General features: G+C 41.6%; 1 protein-coding gene across 1 annotated transcript; it reads left to right on the top strand.

The window, feature by feature from the left end:
* The first annotated feature begins 6,038 nt into the window (after window positions 1–6,038).
* Window positions 6,039–16,600, top strand: BIRC2 (baculoviral IAP repeat containing 2). The gene is made up of 9 exons (XM_055701105.1): window positions 6,039–6,229; window positions 7,811–9,927; window positions 10,040–10,139; window positions 11,326–11,404; window positions 11,956–12,004; window positions 13,052–13,294; window positions 14,506–14,760; window positions 14,937–14,978; window positions 15,826–16,600. Exons 2-9 carry the CDS (start codon window positions 9,054–9,056, stop codon window positions 16,017–16,019), a joined length of 1,836 nt encoding a protein of 611 aa, XP_055557080.1. The 5' UTR covers window positions 6,039–6,229; window positions 7,811–9,053; the 3' UTR covers window positions 16,020–16,600.
* The last annotated feature ends 1,742 nt before the right edge of the window (window positions 16,601–18,342 follow it).

The following is an 18,342-nucleotide window of genomic DNA, read 5'->3' on the forward strand; positions in this document are numbered from 1 at the left end:
CTGTCTACTCTACCCCAATAATTTTTCAATTGAGTGATTTAACAAGCAAATTTGTCAAAATTTGACTGCAAACTCTAGCTGCTGGAAACCCAGTCTTTTAACCTTTTCACTAATTACATTCACTCAATTAGCACTTGTTGCCTCTTCCTCCTCCACACACCCCCCCACGCCACTCCGGTTATGTGTATCCAGTGGGTATTGGTATGTGGGTTAACATTCAGTTTGTAGCTGGTAGCCAAAAAATACCAGCTTAACCTCTCATCAAAGGCTCATCACCATTCTTCCTGTTCTCACTACATTTTTTCTTCTAATATACTCTCATGAAAATATTAAAAATTTAATGTGAAGTCTAAAGGAAACTTTTTTCTTCTGTAGTGCACGTCAGATTACTTTTCATTTATTTACTCCCATAAGTGTTAAAAAGACAAAGGGTTTTCAGTACAACTATGACTCCTCTTATTTCTCAAAATATTCTTAAGCAACACAGTATTGCACAGCAGAATACAAAAAGGAAAAGCCCGCTTTCTCTCGGGCTGCAGTTTTACCATCATTTGGCAGCAGGATTAACCTAAGCAGCCCCTGCTCCTGTCACTGAACCCTGTGTCTGCTACAACTGTTTGTGCCATCATTGTTCAAGCAGAACATGATGATTTATGGCTTGTTCAGCTTGTACAGAGGGGTTTTTTTTGTTGTTGTGTTGCTGTAAACCACAGATCAGTTCCCCATTAGCTGCATTGGGAACTCAGGCACAAAACTCAGATTTCTGGTTTTGCTTTGGGAAGTAGGGACTTATTTTGCATGTGACAATGTAAGACTTAAGTTCCTCTTTGCATGCAGGTTTTTGGAAGTTAGTGAATTCCCTTGTGCTTATGTACCATTTGAAACCGTGATGTAGATCTTTTGGGAAACTTCACCTTATATCTGTAACTTCTGAACAGATGAATTAATTTCTGAGCTAGCTGGCCTTTTAAACAGAATGCTTCATCACAGTAATGACCCAGTTCCTAGGTAAAGTGCGATGCAATCACATTTAGCATGATTTACAAACCACTTGTGTCTTCTTGAACCTAATAGTCTTAGTAGTAATCCTCCAGTGAAATCCTCTGGAAATCACATACTGCCACATCTGATTCTCTTTCGGATGGAGGAGTATTGACATAAAATATACCTCAAGAACATGAATAGCAACAGCTCGTTCAACTCAAGCAAATTAAACACTTCAGGAAGGATCTAAAACCTGCAGAGAAATAATGAGGAATAAATGAGGGGCATAAGATCTAGAGAAATTTTTACTATGACAGCAAGAAGTAACTTGGAGTCAGACAACCTGCTGTTTCGAAGGACAAGTCCTTTGGAAGAACCAGAAATGTGGAGCTCTGAATTGACACAACGTGATGCAGCTGAACAGCAGCCTTTTGATTTCCTTGATACATAGGTGGTCCTCTTCCCATCTAAATGTGGTTTATTTTAGTCCAGTCATCTCTGTTTTGGCATTGTTCGCATTCCTATCTCCTGCTGAATGTAATGTTATTATACCATCAGAAGAATAAAATTGTCTTCCTAGAAGCAGAGAATAAAACTTAGAAAAGTAAGCAGATCCTCAAAGCTAAAAAGGGAATTGAACACGATGAAGATCTTCCTGCAACTCATTCCAACTCTTTTTTATCCTCCAAATAAATAACAATGAAAGAGAATTTTTGACTGATATAAAAGCCTCAGCTTATTCAGTGTGGCTTTGATATGCTCTTGAGACTATTTATGGCTTATGGGAGAATTAATATGAGCATTAAATGTGAGAAAACCCACAACTGGTTTAGGAAAACTTTAACATTTGTACTTGTGATCCTTTGTGTAGGAGGACGTGGAAAACAAAACTCTGTCTGGGTGCAAATAGAATAGAAACTTTCCAGACTGTGAATGTATTGACCTTCACTAAGGGAGCAGCAAGATGTATGCTCTGGGTTTTGGGTTTTTCTTTTTCTTGAACATTTGAGGTTATTACAATGAGTCATGGATGCCCTTAATGTCTAGCTATGATATTTGTCCCTTGTGAGCCTTTTACCCACTTTTTTTTCTATATGCCCAAAAGCAATTTAAAAAGTCTCATAAATAATTAAAAAAGAGTAGTCATTATCACTGGTCTAGACCTAGGTGTCCTGTTGCTGTGTTTAGTCAAAACAAAGTGGGCAGTTTGCATCCACCTAGATTATCAAAACATAGTTTATCTGATCTCATGTTTACAGGATGTCAGAACTACTCTGCTCTTGGGATGGCTTAATTTGTAAATTAAATAATTGTGCTACTTTATCCACAGTTAATATTTTCTGTCTTAAGTTGGCTTTTCCTAAGTTTAATATCAACTTTTTTCCCTATTTCTCTTTTTGTTTTCCTCCTCTTATGTCCTAAAGAAGTTGATAAGCCACATCTTCCAAAGAAAATTTGGTCAGTAGTTTTTTGTGGAATGCTAATTGCCATCTGAGATCAGTTTAACAAATGAAACCTACCTCTTCACTGCTGGAAAGGAGGTTGATGCTCGTAATGAAGCTAACACTCTGAAGTTCAAAATAAGTAAATCATGTTCCATGGAGACATTTGATACCTTTGGGAAGCTCAAAAATGTGGGCACTAGCCAGTGATATAACTGTTCTTCTTTTTTAATATGGGTTTTATAGGTGGGTTTGGATTTGTGGGAGAGTGGGTACAGGAGTCTCCTTCCACCTCTCAGTTCGCTAGCTGAGTTGCATGGCTCCCTGATGAAGCCTTGTGAGGCCTTGGGGCAATGTTCCATTTCTCACTGCTAAAGCAGCTTGGAATTCAGAGAGTTCCTGTTACTTGTATGTATCAACAGCCAGGCAGGCTATAGATACAGCTGAAGTAATACTTTTAGTGTTCTATGGAGTACTTCACCTAACTGAACGCTTGTCCCCAAGACAAAAAAGCAGCTACAGGTTAATATTCTTGGCCAGGATTAAAGACCAGAACAGTGGTACTGAAACTTCAGATTATCTTGTATCTTATCCTAGGTAGCACTGACATGATGAATTTGCCACTTTGAGCTGGTTTTGTCTCCAGAAAAAAGCTGAGATAAAAATCACGATGAATATTTTTGCATGTCAGGTTGTTAAGGTTGTGTGTGTGTAACTGGTAAGGTTGAAATCCTAGTGAGATACTCTGACAGTCAGTTATGGTGGTAAGAAACCAGGTAACGGTATTTTTTTCTGTAATTTATGGTAGAGAAGAGCAGTAGCAATGGGAAGCCTTTTTTCCCTCTCTCCCCTTCATAGATGTTTAGGGGTGCGTTACAGAGGCACCATTAAAGCCAGATGTTTTAACGCTGTAAAAGACAGTAAACTGAGGAAGGCATCAGAGAAGGATGACAGCATGGGGAGACCAGCATTCATCAGGCCTCTTGGAGAAGGCTTCTGGACATGCAGTTACATCAGGTACTTCAAAGGCTGTCTGGGCTACTTGATCAGTATTTATAATGCACTCATTCACCAGGGTCGCTGCATTCCACTTCCAGAAATTTACTGTATCACCTTTGCTGTTTCAGTCAACACTACCATTATGTTTATTTTCATAAACACTGCTAATGGGGCAGCCACACTTTGACCTCTATGATTAGATGGGGCTCCTTGAGAAAGCAGTTTCCTTTGGCTGAGGACACCTTTATCTGAATGCAGCCTTCTTCCCACCTCTCCAGAGCTAAGAGTCTGCAGAGTGCCTTGTTTCAGTTTATCAACTGTTTTTTAGATCAGGACTATAATCTTGAGAGATTGCTGCAGCAGGCGAAAGAGACGGAATAAGGATCAGTCCCACTGTGATGTGCCACAGAACCCAAGAACCAAAGCTGAAGCCTGTATTTAGCTTGGGCAGGACTTATGCACCACTGCTGTCCTCTCTGCCTCTGGAGAGGCCCAGGTTGAAGCAAGACTCAGGACGCTGATGGTAATGCACTGTTCCTCAGGCATTTCAGTCCCAAGAAGAAACCTTTAGTTCTGTTCTGATGTTCTTTGGAGAAAGGACTATCTGTCATTGTAGCTAAGTAAGTGGGGAAAGTTCCCTCTATCTTTTTCTCTGAAAAGAAAATGGTTGGGAATGGAGAATTGAGGGAGCTGTTACTATACTCGAAGAGACAAAGCAAGCAGCAAGACCCTGGCAGCTCAGAGCAGCGACATTTCTTTTTCTGCTTTTACAAGCATTTTAGCTTGTTTTTTTGATCCTCCCCCTCCCTTCCTCCTCACTGCGATATGAGGCTTGCCAAACAGAAAGGGAGAGCCTGAAACTGCTTGCCTTGAGGCCTGGGAGTGGAGGAAACAGCAGTTTATATTGCCATATTGGAAGGAGGCCGAAGGGCACAGAGGGGCAAAGGGCAGATATGTGACCGGGGGTGGAGCGGCACAAGGGAGCAATGCAGGCTGCAAGAGAGTTGAGGAGGAACACTGGGTTAATCAGCCCTGGGAGAATGTATGTAAAAAAGTCAAGAATATGTTACAACAGATTCAGTGTAAGTTCATTTAGGGAGTTCTGCTTGAAGTCCTCACACTGAAGTTTGCCCTCTGAAAGTATATCTTTCAGCAGTTGCAATTAAAGCCACACGTATGTACATATATAGAACTCAGTTCCTTCTGTGACATTAAACAGTTCCTTATGTCCAATAAAACTCTCCACACCCCGTCATTCTTCAGATATGGTATATGGAGAGCTGAATCAATTTTTGAACCTTGAGTCCCGTCTTGTCCACATCAGCAGTTTCCTTAAAATGACCTATCAGTGATCTGATAAACATTTTAAACTGTTAAGATTTTAACCTTTTTTTCTGTGTGCCACTGCTGAAACAGCAAATGTTTCTATGTCTGTAATTACGCAAAGTTAAATGGTGTTATAGTAAAAGCTATACTATACTACTTGTCAGCACAGCTAGATGTTTGAAATTTGACAGTGTTCTACATGACATCATCACATATGACAGGAAATTTGAAAAAGTTTTAGAAAAGGTATGAATGAGTCTGGCAAATTCATCTTACTGGAATGCTGTTACAGAAAATTACCCACTAGTGTCATAAGGCTCTGCTCAGTTATGCCTCCTTTATTCTTACTCTTCAGTTCTCAGTTGTGCAAACAACCTACTGCTGTTCTGTCATCACAAAATGGGGCTTTTTTGGATCTCATATCTGTTGTTTCTTTATAGGAAATGCCCAGACCACGACTACGCTAGGAGATTTTGAGTGTTGGTCAGTGTTCTGGTACCCGCTGTGGAAGTTTTTCAGCTTTCTATATGCAGAGATACTGCCTTGAACTCTTCCAGTGGAAATTTATATTCTCTTTTTGTCTTCCTCATGTTCTTCCCCTGTGGCTTCCAATGACTGAAGGCCTTCACCGGTCATGTTTCCCCTCTTTGAAGTCTGCAGAGCTGCCTGTATGAGCAAGTGGGGCCATGCAACAGCGTTTTACGCTGCTGTCAAGGAGCAAACGTCAATCCGCGGGGGGTGCCGCAAACCCCGGCGGCAGGAGCGGGCCGTGCCGGCAGCCGAGCGTGAGCCGGAGCCCAAGGCACCCGCCGGGGCTAGTGCGCGGCCCCGCGGGCAAGGCGGCGGGGCTGGGCCGCTGCCCGTGGCGCTGCCCCCTCCGGGCCGGGCCCGGCCCTTCCCAGCGGCGGGGGTCACAGGCCGCCCACCGCCCCGCACGGCGCCGGGGCTGGAAATCCCCGCCCTGGACCACGCCGGGCCGGGTCGGGCCGCGGGGAAGCACGTTGCCCCGGCGGGTTTCCCCGGCCGCCAGGAAAGTACCTAACGTCCCGGCTGACGCCGGCGGGGCCGCGGCCTTCCTTCCCCCGCAGCGCAGCCACCCGAACAAGCGGCAGGGCGGCGAGGCCGAACGGAGAAGCCGCCCGGCCGGAGCCCCCGGCGCCGAGGGGCGCGGACAGCCCAGGGGCGCGCTCCTCCCGCCGGCGGCCGCCACACGACGGCGCTCGTCACGGACAGGGCGGGCAGGGAGAGACGGGCTGGGGGAGGCACCGCCCGCCGCCCGCCGCCCGCCCCGTCAGGCAGCGCATGCGCCCGGCGGCCGCCGGGGCTTTCCCGGCACGGCGCCTCCACTCGGAGTTTCCTGGGCAGGGGCGGTGCCGGCCGGGGGCGCCGCTCCCCCCCCGCGCCCTCGCCAGGCACCGTTTGTATATAGGCTGGGGCGCGGAGCCGGCCCGCCCGCTGCCGGGGTGCGACCCCAGTCCGTGAGTATGGGGGTGCGCGCCGGGCTGTGGCCTGGTGCTGCGTCGCGACCGCGTCGGGCCTCTGCGCCCGGCTGAGGGGGCGGCGGGCGGGGGCGCGGGCAGGTCGTGTCGGGGCGGCTGCGCTTGTCACCGGCTTCGCGGCACTGGCCGGCGTCCGCTGGGCTCGGCCGGCGGCGGGGAGAGGGCTGGGGCGGGCTGAGGGGCCTGCTCCGCCCCAGGCCGGGGTCTCGGGCGCCGGGGGGGAGCGCGGCAGCCCTGCCGGGTGGCCGCTGGGGGCTCCCAGCCGGTCGCGGCGGGGGCGTGAGGCGGAGGGGCGGCGGGCCAGGCCCCGCCATGCCGGGGAGGGTGCCGGGGGCGGCGGCGCACGAACCCTGCCGGGTGGGTTTCGGTGCTCAAGATGTGTAAACTTAGTGAGGGGTGCTCGGAAGGCAGACTTGCTTTGCCTCGTTTGTAACGTAAGAGCGGAGGAATATTAAATTGAGTTTTGAGGTTGCTGTACTTCAGACGTTGCAGCTCTGTGCTTAAGTAACCCCTGAGCGTTGCTGCAAGGTAACAGAAGAAAAAAACCACCCACCAGAGCAGCTGGTTGTCTTTGGAAGTCGAGGGTACGTGGGGCTGAGGTGGAGGATAACGTTAGGAGAAGAACGTTCAGCAGAAAATGACCTCAGGATTTCGGGTTTAAGTGATCATAAATGTTGTAGGGTTACTAAGGTTTAGTTTGTTCTGGTATTTCTGGCATTTACTGTGAGGTATCAGACTTACTGCGGTACGGAAACTGGCTTAACTTCTTGGGCTAGCATTGTTTGTGTGTGGTGATCGCTTAGTCCCACCATCTGAGTTAGAGGAGTGCATTGGGGTAAGGTATTTGTAACTTGTGTCCTCAGTGATTAAGAAACTGCTAGTAGTAGTGGCATGACCATATTAAGAACGAACCTGCTAAGAGCTGTTGAGTTGTATAGGAAATGCTCTGCTGGTTTCCAGTAGGTGATTTTTCTACAGCTGTGTCATCATGACAAGTATATGTGGTTCTTTTTAGGACCTGACTGCTATATATGAATAAATATAAAGTTATATATTTGAAAATTTTTAACTTTGTCTTTGCTGTTATGTGAATTTGTTTGGTGAATTTCAGTTGTGCTGATGCCCTATGTTTCAAGTATCGTTGGATTTACCTAAATAAGAAATTGCAGTACTTTTAAATTAAGTCAGTGTAAGAAAACTGGATCTTCGTTGTTTGAGAATCTGAAAGCTTAAACTGATTTAAATGGATGCAATTTCTTTATTACAAGATCTTGCCTTTAGTTATTTACTTGATCACAAGCTGTCAGATTCATCTATCAGCCAAAGAAGTTCTGCCTGTAGATTAAACAGTTTTGCATATGTATCAGTAACAAGGAAATTAAGTGTGTAAATCCGTTCCATAGGACGTTATGTAAAGGTGACTCCCTTAAACCTCCTAGCTAACATTACAAAAGAGCTTACACTGAGATTTTAGTGTTTCAGTTTGTGTAGTTTCTGTTTGTATAGACATTACATGCACATCATTTTGTGTATTTTGAAACATTCTTCTCTTTCTTACAGGTTTTGTTCCACTCAAAAGAATTAAGTGATTGAAACTATAGATACTTACAGTTTCTTCTTGTGAACAGTCAGTATCAATATGGAGGCGTAGGCACTTTAGAGGGACTTCAGTCTTAACTCTGGGAGGTAGTTTTGTGCACAAATAAAGAAACTAAGGCTTCAAAAAAAATTTTTTTTTTAATTTGAGGATTCTGTTTGCTTCTGTATGCCATAAAGATGGCACACAGGAAAAACTTAATTCAACAGTATAAAGTATTAGAATGTCCCGACACAAGGCAATTCATTTACGTTAAATTTGTTAACTCTATACTGGTAACTAAGGCACCAGGTTAAAACTGAAATTCCCTGTTCAGTCTGTGCTGACAATGTTATAGACAGAAAAGCCTGGGGCTATTCCAGGCTTGTTAATTAAGACAGCTCACCCTGTCAGTGGCAGTGTATAGGATTTATTTTTCTCATAGCTGTATAGTCAATATATGTGAAGTTGAATATAAATTAACTTTACAACAACAATATTTACATCAACTTCTTTATTCCAACAATATGCAGAAGGTGAGCTGACTTCTTTGGACATCTAGTAGTAGCGAATACACCAGATCAGTTCCATAATGTCAGTTCAGAGGTGCTTTTTTTGGTGTGCCTTTTGGAGCTGATAAACCGTTATTTTCAGCCTCTTAATGAGGTTTACAAACTAAAATCTTAACCTGAGTATAAGCTGCATATTTATCAGCTGTCTAGGGTGAAATAGTTCTTAAATTACTTAACATATGTTCTGGTTAGAAATGACTTTTTTTTTTCAGTTGCCCCATGTTTTAGTTTCTTTATTAACGAAGGATTTTGATAAACCTATTTGAGGTTTTTTTCCCCTCTGGATCCCTCCTCAACTAGCCTGACAAATTAATACTGTGCCCCCAGATACACTGTACCAGGAAAGCATGTGATGCCTGTATGATTCAAGGGAAGGTCCTTTTTGCCATGCTTTCGTCAACTGTCAAAGTGGGATGAGGCAGCTTTTACACTGAAAGCAGTTGCGGAAACTGAAGTACAAGAACTTCCCAAATATTTAAAGGCTGTTCAATCATGAAGCTAATTGTATTCACATATGCATTCAAAGTTGCACATTGAAGTATTTAATTTTCAGGTTCTTGCTTTTGTACAGGCAGGGGTTATTCCAAATTGCCTTTAATGCACACAACTACCTCCCAGAGGAAGACTTGTCCCATTCTTCCAAAAATAGTCCATTATGAACATAATGGAAAATAGCCCTTTCTTGGCTAGCATCACGAAGCAGAGTGCTTTGTGCGGTGAACTGAAGTATGATCTATCCTGTGAACTCTACAGAATGTCAACGTTTTCTACTTTCCCTGTTAACGTGCCAGTGTCAGAACGGAGTCTTGCCCGGGCTGGGTTTTATTACACTGGTGTGCAAGATAAAGTTAAGTGCTTCAGTTGTGGCTTAACATTGGACAGCTGGCAACCAGGAGATAATGCTATGGAAAAACATAAGCAGCTGTATCCTAGCTGCAGTTTTGTTCAAAACATGCTTTCAGTTAACAACCTTGGACTGTCTTCTCGTTCTGCCTTTTCACCTCTGGTCACAAGCAGTCTGTCACCATCTCTACATTCCATAACACTTTCTCCAAATTTAGAACAAGTTGGATATTTCAGTGGCTCTTTTTCCAGTTTTCCTCAAGACCCGATAACTACGAGGGCAGTTGAAGACCTTTCATTCTTGAGACCTAAACTTCACAATCCTTCTATGAGTACAGAAGATGCTAGACTATGCACTTTTCACTCATGGCCACTGACTTTTCTCTCGCCCTCTGATCTGGCAAAGGCTGGGCTGTATTACTTGGGGACAGCAGACAAAGTTGCTTGTTTCACCTGTGGTGGTCAGCTGAGTAACTGGGAACCAAAAGATAATGCTATGTCAGAGCATCGGAGACACTTTCCTAACTGCCCTTTTGTGGAAAACCTTACCCGAGACCAGCCAAGTTTCAATGTTTCAAACGTGAGCATGCAAACGCATGAAGCACGTGTTAAAACATTCATAAACTGGCCAGCTAGAATTCCAGTTCAGCCTGAACAGCTTGCAGATGCTGGCTTTTACTATGTAGGTAAGAAAAAACTGATCGAGTCTCTGGTTTTATTCATATTGCTATGTCAGCATTTACTACTTAAATTGTGCAAATGTTTGCTAGATTATTTTGCCCTGTATTTTTTTTAAAGGCCGCAATGATGATGTCAAGTGTTTTTGCTGTGATGGTGGGTTAAGGTGCTGGGAATCTGGAGATGATCCATGGGTTGAGCATGCAAAGTGGTTTCCAAGGTAATCTGCAAAATTTTTTTTATAATTTGTTCACATCCTTAAATACTTCTAATTTTGGTAGCTAAGTACTGTACTTAATACTTTTATTTAACTTTACCATATGGTATACAAATTCATTCATTTGTATGTATTTCATGTACCTCTATTGAAAATCTCTGAAATACAAGGTGGCCTTGATTAAAATGTTTCTTCATTAAGCATGATATTTAATGCTTTCTACTTCATAATTAAAAGCTGCGTGCATCCCGAAATCACAATTAGCAAGTGAGGCTGCATTGTTCATGAGCATTTTTATCTAAGAGAAGCAGTTAGAAAGCAGACTGAGGAGAGAAAAGCTGCTGAGAAAGTAAAGGAACATTTGACTCCCTCAGTCTAGTTTTGTGCCCATGCTGAATGCTCTTGAACCAGTTTTAGAGTTCATGCAGTTTGTTTCTTAGATGTAGAAAGGCTTGTGAAAAAGCTTTCAGTGGCTGTGCACTGTGTCCCTCTTGGAAAAATGCCAGAAATAACTTTTTTTTCATGTCACCCTTAATTAAATGGGAATTGCATACCTAATTCCTATCTGTGCCTGTGGAAATCTCTGCCTACATTAATGACAGAAAGAGCTGCACTTTATTTCAGGAAAGCTAACAATAATTCTTGACATCACAGATGTCCAGGTAGTCTGTCATGGGCAATTTACCAGCTACTGTTGGACTACATGATGTACGTAAGAGTCAAATGACATGTTTGTTTCCTTCTGTGTTGTCCCTGTCAGTAGATGTATTTTAGAGAGATAACTCTGAGTTACTGAAGCAGATCTGGCTTTGATCGTGGTGTTAAATTTTAACTTCTTTTAAATGATTTGAGGGGGAGATAAGAATGGTGAGATGGAAACGGTTTATCACTGCACTTGCAGTGATGCTAACAGTATCATTTCTCATGACTGCCATTTTGATTAGGGGTGATAGCAGAAGGTAAAGCTGCTGCATTTATATGCGTAAGCCTACTGACTGATGAACATCATGGAGACGCTTTATCAAAGTCACCAGACACAAGACTGCATTGAGCTTCCACTTATGAGAACTCTTTGCCTTCTGAGCAACATTTAAGTTACACTATGTTATTGTAAACTGTTTCATTCTTCTGTATTTTTTTCTTTGGCAAGTAGAAAGTATAATTTGGTACACTTCTGTCAATGTTTCAGGTGTGAGTATCTGCTTCGTGTAAAAGGAGGAGAGTTTGTAAGTCAAATTCAGGCCAGGTTTCCCCATCTTCTGGAACAGGTAAACTTCACTGTTGTGTAACTTTGATTTTCCCCTGTTGAAGAGCACTGTGTTCCCTTTGGGAATTTGGTCCATCCTTCTGCATATGTTTCTACTAGGCTTCTAAGATGAGAAATGCTCTTCATGAGCACAAAAATGAAACCGGTGCTGAACCATGGGGACTTGGATTAGTAAGAGTTTAACCTGTACGGATTACTTGTGGAAAGTGTTGTGAGGCAGTGAGCTCCTTCCTGTCAGGGGAAGGAAATTCTCATTATGTAAGTTTCAGTGAGTAATGCAGATCAGTACGTGTTGTTTCAGAAATCAGTGATGAACAGCCTGAAATATTTCTATCCATAACTCTTACAGAAAGAGTAAGCCGAACTTCTCGTCATGGAATTGGTCAGCACTAACTAATGATATAGCTGCACAAATTTGTAGACTTGTGTAACTGCATGTAAAATACTTCACAGGTCCTGTTCAGATGGTTGATGAGGGAAGAATGTATTAGAAAGGTATGTTAGAGGAAAGGCAATACTTTGATACTAATGTAGTTCTGTTGTGTTCCACAGCTCTTGTCAACCTCCGATACGCCTGTAGATGAAAACATTGATCCCCCAAGTATGTATATAAAAGCATGTTTTTAAACTTTCTCAGTATTTTGCAATCCTAATGATTGGCTATTCAAAGCTAACCTGCTTAACAATTCTTAAACTTTCTTGGAAACAACAATACTATCTAACTATCTAACATTTTCTAACTAATGATAAAAGCTAGGTAGCTTTGATACTATATGGATAAACTTCAGGGAAGTACCTTTAAGAGATCTTGTCTTTAATTTTCATTATTTTCCTATTAGCAGTTCATTTTAAGGTTTTTGATTTGAATGCTTGGCATTTGCTGGATTTGTAGTTTTTAGTTTCATGGTTGAGTTAAACAAAACAAGTTGGTTTGATATTTGTTTGACGCACAGTATTGAACTTGGTGGAACAGTTGCTAGAGGGTGGGGTGTCATGACTGTGCAGTTAGGCAGCTCCATTTTTAGGCACATAGCTAGGTAAATGCTCTGACTTGGAACAGCAGTGGTTAAGGAGAGGGTAGGATGAGCCGATAAAGTGAAGTCTTTTTGAGCTGGACTCTAGTTACGGTGGAAATAAACTCCTCCAAGAGGGGTGAGTGGCTTATGCTATCATAGTCCCTGCTGGTTGAGGACAATGAGTCAGAATTCTATGTCTGGTGTTTAGTAAGCTGAATGGAAAATACTGATTAAGAGCTGCAATAGAGCAATTGTTTGTACTATAAACCTGAATTTTGATTCTTCCTCCAAGACTTTTTTTCAAGGCTGAAGTTAGAAATGACTTAGTATAAAAAAAGCTGCTGAAACACAATGGTATTCTCTGTGGTGTCTCTGGATTATCCTAGATTTTACTGAAAGCCTGACATGGGCTGGAGTTCCTCATGGATTCAGTACAATTGAATCTTAAGTAACTGTCCTCCATTTTTAAAACTAACTAATTAAAAAAATCTATTAAACCATTGAAACCTTTTAATGCTAGGTATTCATGTGTATATGCATGTGTGTAGGTCATGTTGGTGAGTCAGACTTCTGGGTTGTTATAGGTATTTTATTTGTTATATTACACATGCTGATTTTTACTCTTTGATTAGTTATTCATTTTGAACCTGGAGAGTGTCATTCAGAAGATGCAATCATGATGAACACACCTGTGGTTAAAGCTGCCTTGGAGATGGGATTCCGTAGAAGGCTAATAAAGCAAACAGTGCAAAGTAAAATCTTGGCCACTGGAGAAAACTACAAGACTGTTAATGACCTTGTGTCTGATCTGCTCACTGCTGAAGATGAAAAGAGAGAAGAAGAGAAAGAGAAACAATTTGAAGAAGTGGCATCAGGTACGGAAAAGGCATGAATAAAAGTAAAAGCGGAAGTGGTTTGTATTACGTATGCATGAAGTGATTCAGTTTAATTGCTGTTATGATCAGCTTCTGTAAAAGCATTGTCAGGGCATCTGTATGGAACTAGCAGTCTGGGAAATGTTTTGTTCCCATTCAGGATGATGGTTCACACAGCTGCCTAGGGTTCAGAATCACCCGATTTTCTCCACAGGAACAAAGCCTTTTTTTTTTAAAAAAAAAAAGTGTGCCTTTTTATTGCTGTTAATAAAATAAGTAGAACCAAAATACTTTACTTGGCACACCCTACTAATTTTTTTCTTCAAATTTGCCCGTTCTTTAAGCTACTTGAAGCAACGAGCTACCATATCCACTTTCTAGAAGAGGCTATAATCTTCTGCAAATTTGGATTCTGTAAGGTGGCCAAAGGTCTTTTTCTGTGTCTGACTCAACCAGGCATATCAGATATTTAACAGTGTTTATTTGATATGTCTTTAACGTTTCCTTTTGTTTTAATGCTATATAATTTTGGAAGCAAAAAAAAATTCCTATTTTTGAGTCTGTGAAGTTGTAATAAAATACCACAATTATAAATTGAATTAAGATTGCTTCTTGCAGTAGTGCACGTTCTATCAAAAAAGCATGGATAGATTCAACCATTAAATCTTAACTGAATTTTTTTTTTTGCTGTTGAGATAGATTATTAAAAAAAACCAAATGGCCAGAGTCTGGTTGTGCTGTACTTCTGGTTTTCTTGCACATAATTCTGTTGGACACCTCTTAGAAAAACTTACTCTGTCTGCATCTCAGACTTGATTTTATCTGCCGCTGACTAAATTAACCCGTTGGTTGTCAGCGAGTTAGCATTGGTGTTGTGCAGAGGTGGTGGGTTTTTTCTTTGCAGCGGTGCAGAGAATGTAAATTTTGCTAGTGTGAAGTTAGACAAGATTCCCCTCAGATAATTTAACCTAGAGATGGAAGCAGGAAGTTTTGTTGGTGGAAATGCTTCAGCTCAGAAGCTGCTTGTATGTGGTTTTCTTCAGTCTGTTCTTCGTGTGAGTACCATTAAAACTTACTGAGGTCTTTCTTAATGGTGTGTGGTAAGTGAACATTTCAAGTAGAGATTAAATAATGTATCAATTATTGCTAAGCAGAAATGCAGCTTGGAGGAGTGTATTCTTAACAAATGTCTGATCCCCTTTGCATTCCAGATGATTTGTCCTTAATCCGAAAGAATCGTATGGCTTTATTCCAACGTTTAACATGTGTGCTTCCAATCCTTGGGAGTTTACTATCAGCTAAAGTGATAACGGAACTTGAGCATGATGTTATTAAGCAAAAGACTCAGACACCACTGCAAGCAAGGGAACTGATAGATACAGTTTTAGTGAAAGGAAATGAAGCAGCCAGCATATTCAAAAATTGTCTACGAGATTGTGACCCAGTGCTGTACAAAGATTTATTTGGTATGTCTGTCCTTTTTTTTTTTTAATTATCATTTTTAAAGGATGTAAGCTTATAGAATTCTAACCAGTGCTGTCATAAGAACCTAAAGGAAAAAAAAAGGGGGGGGGAATACCATTTGAATATAGATTAGCCAAATGACTAGTTGTTTTGTTTTTTTTTTCCCCTCTTATTTTAGTGGAGAAGAACATAAAGTATGTTCCCACAGAAGATGTTTCAGGTACCTTAAACTCTGCCTTCTTACTTCAAAGGACAAATAGCTGATAACATCATAAAAAAGAAAATTACTTTGGTTAAGAAATAAGTTTTATGCATTACCCTTTCCCCAACAGTGCTTTGGTGAGATGCATTTACTTGAAAAAGTTAAGTGCATGCATGGACTTGCTTGCAAGTCTATCTGCTGTAAGCTGTGTCATTCCGTGCCTTACACATGCTGTTGTACCATGGGAGGTAGAGCTTTCTGGAGCTTGACAATTCAAGCACATGCTGGACTTGATCCTGGTACAAGCTCTCATTCAGGCACTTGGTAAAGATTGCACAATGAATAGTAGGTTAGCATATCACAGCAGGTATTATAATCTCTGCTTTTCCAGAGTAGGTTATAGGTGTCTTGCGGTCTAGCTTGACCAACAGCTGGGTAGATAAAGAATTGTCAGACATGGGATTGAGTTTGCTCTGGTTCTTAGTCCTGTAATTTAATATGTTAATAGACTGCAGAAAAGTATACAAGCTTGAATATTGCTTGCTTCCACCAGCTGGACTGTGTGCTCTGCACTTCTAATATCCAAGCCAGAAAAGTACAGCATTTGCTAAAATGTAAACATTGGTTGGTCTTGAGCTACAGTTGGCTTCCAATCCCTAAGCTGTTTGTGTTGTCTCACGGAACTGGAAACTACAGACTAGTTCCTTGCATGCCATTTTCTGAGCTCTGGAAAATGTGTCCATTTTCTCACTGCCATCTGGTTTTGGTGAATGCAGATAGGGAAATAAAGGGTGAAATAGAACATGACTGTATTTTAAATAGAATTATATTTGGCTGTCTTAAGTTTTAAAATAATTTTTTCCAGGTTTACCTATGGAAGAACAATTAAGAAGGCTGCAAGAGGAAAGAACATGTAAAGTTTGCATGGACAAAGAAGTTTCTATTGTTTTTATTCCATGTGGTCACTTAGTGGTATGCAAAGAATGTGCACCATCCCTTAGAAAATGCCCTATTTGCAGGGGGACAATAAAGGGTACAGTTCGTACTTTTCTTTCATAAAGAGGGGAACTTGCAAAATCTTTGTTCCTGTCATCCTCCAACTGCTGAAGCTTAAGGCAGCAGTGTCTTAAGAATGGAAAATTGTGGTCCAGAAGATGATTAATCAACTACCTAACAACATTGTGTAATAGTAAACTGTATAATTGTTATGAGTATACTAGCTTTTCCTTGCCAAAGACTATTTCTGTTTGTAAAACTAACTCAATACTAAGGTGAAGTTTTTGTAGCTTTCCTTTCTAAGGAAAGCAGTTTCACTAGTATGCCCTCGTGTCACTTTGAATAGAAAAACTTTCTGGTTGAATTCCTGAAATGAAGCTTGGCATAACTCTTCTCATGAGTTTCCTCCTTGAGGATGTGAGGAAATACATTGATTGCTGTGTATTAATAATTGATATTAATTAACTTCAGTTACTGTTTTAGTTCTGGCTTGGCTTTTTTGTGGACTTGAGGAGGAAAGAGGCAAACTTGCAGGGACAGCAGGACTTCTTGTTAAGTTTTGTTCATGTCTACCTACTTGTGTACTATATATTAATAATAGTTTATATGAAGATTGAATTAAAATATTTCTACTTCTCCAGTGAGTGCTTGTTTATTCTCTTTCTGTTGTAGGCTGCAGTGACTAGAATGCTGTCTTTTCCTGACAAAAGTTTGGGATTGGTTGCCTGCCTGCAAAAGTACAATAAAACTTAATTCTGTGTCTATCATTCATTTTTGAACAGGGGCATGAGCTTCTGTGCTGCTTGAGGATTCCCTCTGGTAAAGTAGGGGTTTCAGATTTTTATCCTTACTTAACAAAACCCCTCAAAAACCCCTAACAGCACCTGTTATTTCCTTCTGTCTTGATTTTTTCAAAGGACAGAAATCATGGTCAGGAGTGGTCCTCATGACCTCAGTGATGAGGCAGAGGGTAGCAATTACAGCCTTGATGCTGGGGATTAAAATGTCAAACCTGCTTTTCTGTGTTTGGAAGTTTATGGTGATCTGCAATTAAACAGTAGGGTCTTCCAGCCCCCTCTGAAGTCTTGGGTCTTGGTTTGCAAGCTGTTAGTTTAGGGACTCCTGTTTTACTGGTTGACTCCTACAATTACCTTTTTCAGCTTTGTATCCCTAGATTTGCATAGTAGCTGTCTACAGAGGGAAGGTGTTGATAGGTATTTCTCAAAGATTTAATGTTTGGGGGGTTAAGGGAGGGGTGCAAGAATCTCAGCTGGTTTGTCTTTAAACATTTTTGTGTGAATTCAGCAATGCTGATGTTTTGTTTCATCCATTCTTCCATAATTTCTGCAACACTTTAATGCTGTGCATTAGCTGGCATCATAATTGTTTTAATGCTTTGGTATACATTCCTTGTAGCACACAGGATTCTTTGCTAACTGTAGATCAGTTTGCTGTAATTCTTTTAAATGCAGACTTTTGTCCAACTTTATTATAGGTACGTACCTTCCCTTCAGTTTTGGTGTTAAAACTGTGTTTCAAATGTAGCATGTAGTTTTGAACAGCTTTAACTAACATACTTCTGCTTTTCTGGTTTTGAAATGGTTCTAAAGACTCTTGTCTTGTGTAGCAACTTAAAAAGTTGTCAAAGATTATGCAAGCTTGTTAAAAGAATAAAGCCTGTGAGTTGAAATTCGATATTCAGACCCATAAAATGAGTAATATTGGAACCAAGTATACTTTATACAGATTAAGATGAATCTTGCAGGGGGAGCTGGAGAGGTCAGGCTCACCTGAACAGTGTGGAATTGTTAGTATGTAAGCCCTATTTCTGAGCAGGGAAGAGGGAGGATAGGGAAAAACATGGTAGCAGGCAGACTTCTGAAGCAATGCATTTTTCCTTAGAAGCATATGGGGGTTACAAGTTTTTCAAACACTGCAGTTACTACATACAGATCAGATGACAGGGCTTTAAAAACTGATTCAGGTGTTCAGTGTCATTTGTGATGCCTGAGGGTATCTCAGGACCTGCAGCGTAGCTGTCAGCCAGGGTTGGTGAATGTTTTGAATGTCCTGGGCAACTTCAAACAGTGCCGGCTGCCTGCATCTAGGCACCTGAACGGTGTTCTGAGAAGTGGAGGAACTTGGTCTAGAAACTACTGGATAAAACTCCTTGACCTAGTTTTGACAGGAAGGCTACTCTAGGTTATGGCTTTCCCCTGTTCCCCACTATCACAATTGTGGTTGCCCTGATCCGTAATGCTGTGCACGTGAGCAGTTACGTTCTCAGTGTTATTCCAGGAAAGCTCTAATAAAACTAGCTGTCTGTAGCACACTGCAAGCAGAACCCTAGCACCATGTTAAACCCTGGGGACTGCAGTGTTAATGT

This window comes from Falco cherrug, chromosome 2 (assembly GCF_023634085.1).
Source record: "Falco cherrug isolate bFalChe1 chromosome 2, bFalChe1.pri, whole genome shotgun sequence".
Lineage (NCBI taxonomy): Eukaryota > Metazoa > Chordata > Aves > Falconiformes > Falconidae > Falco > Falco cherrug.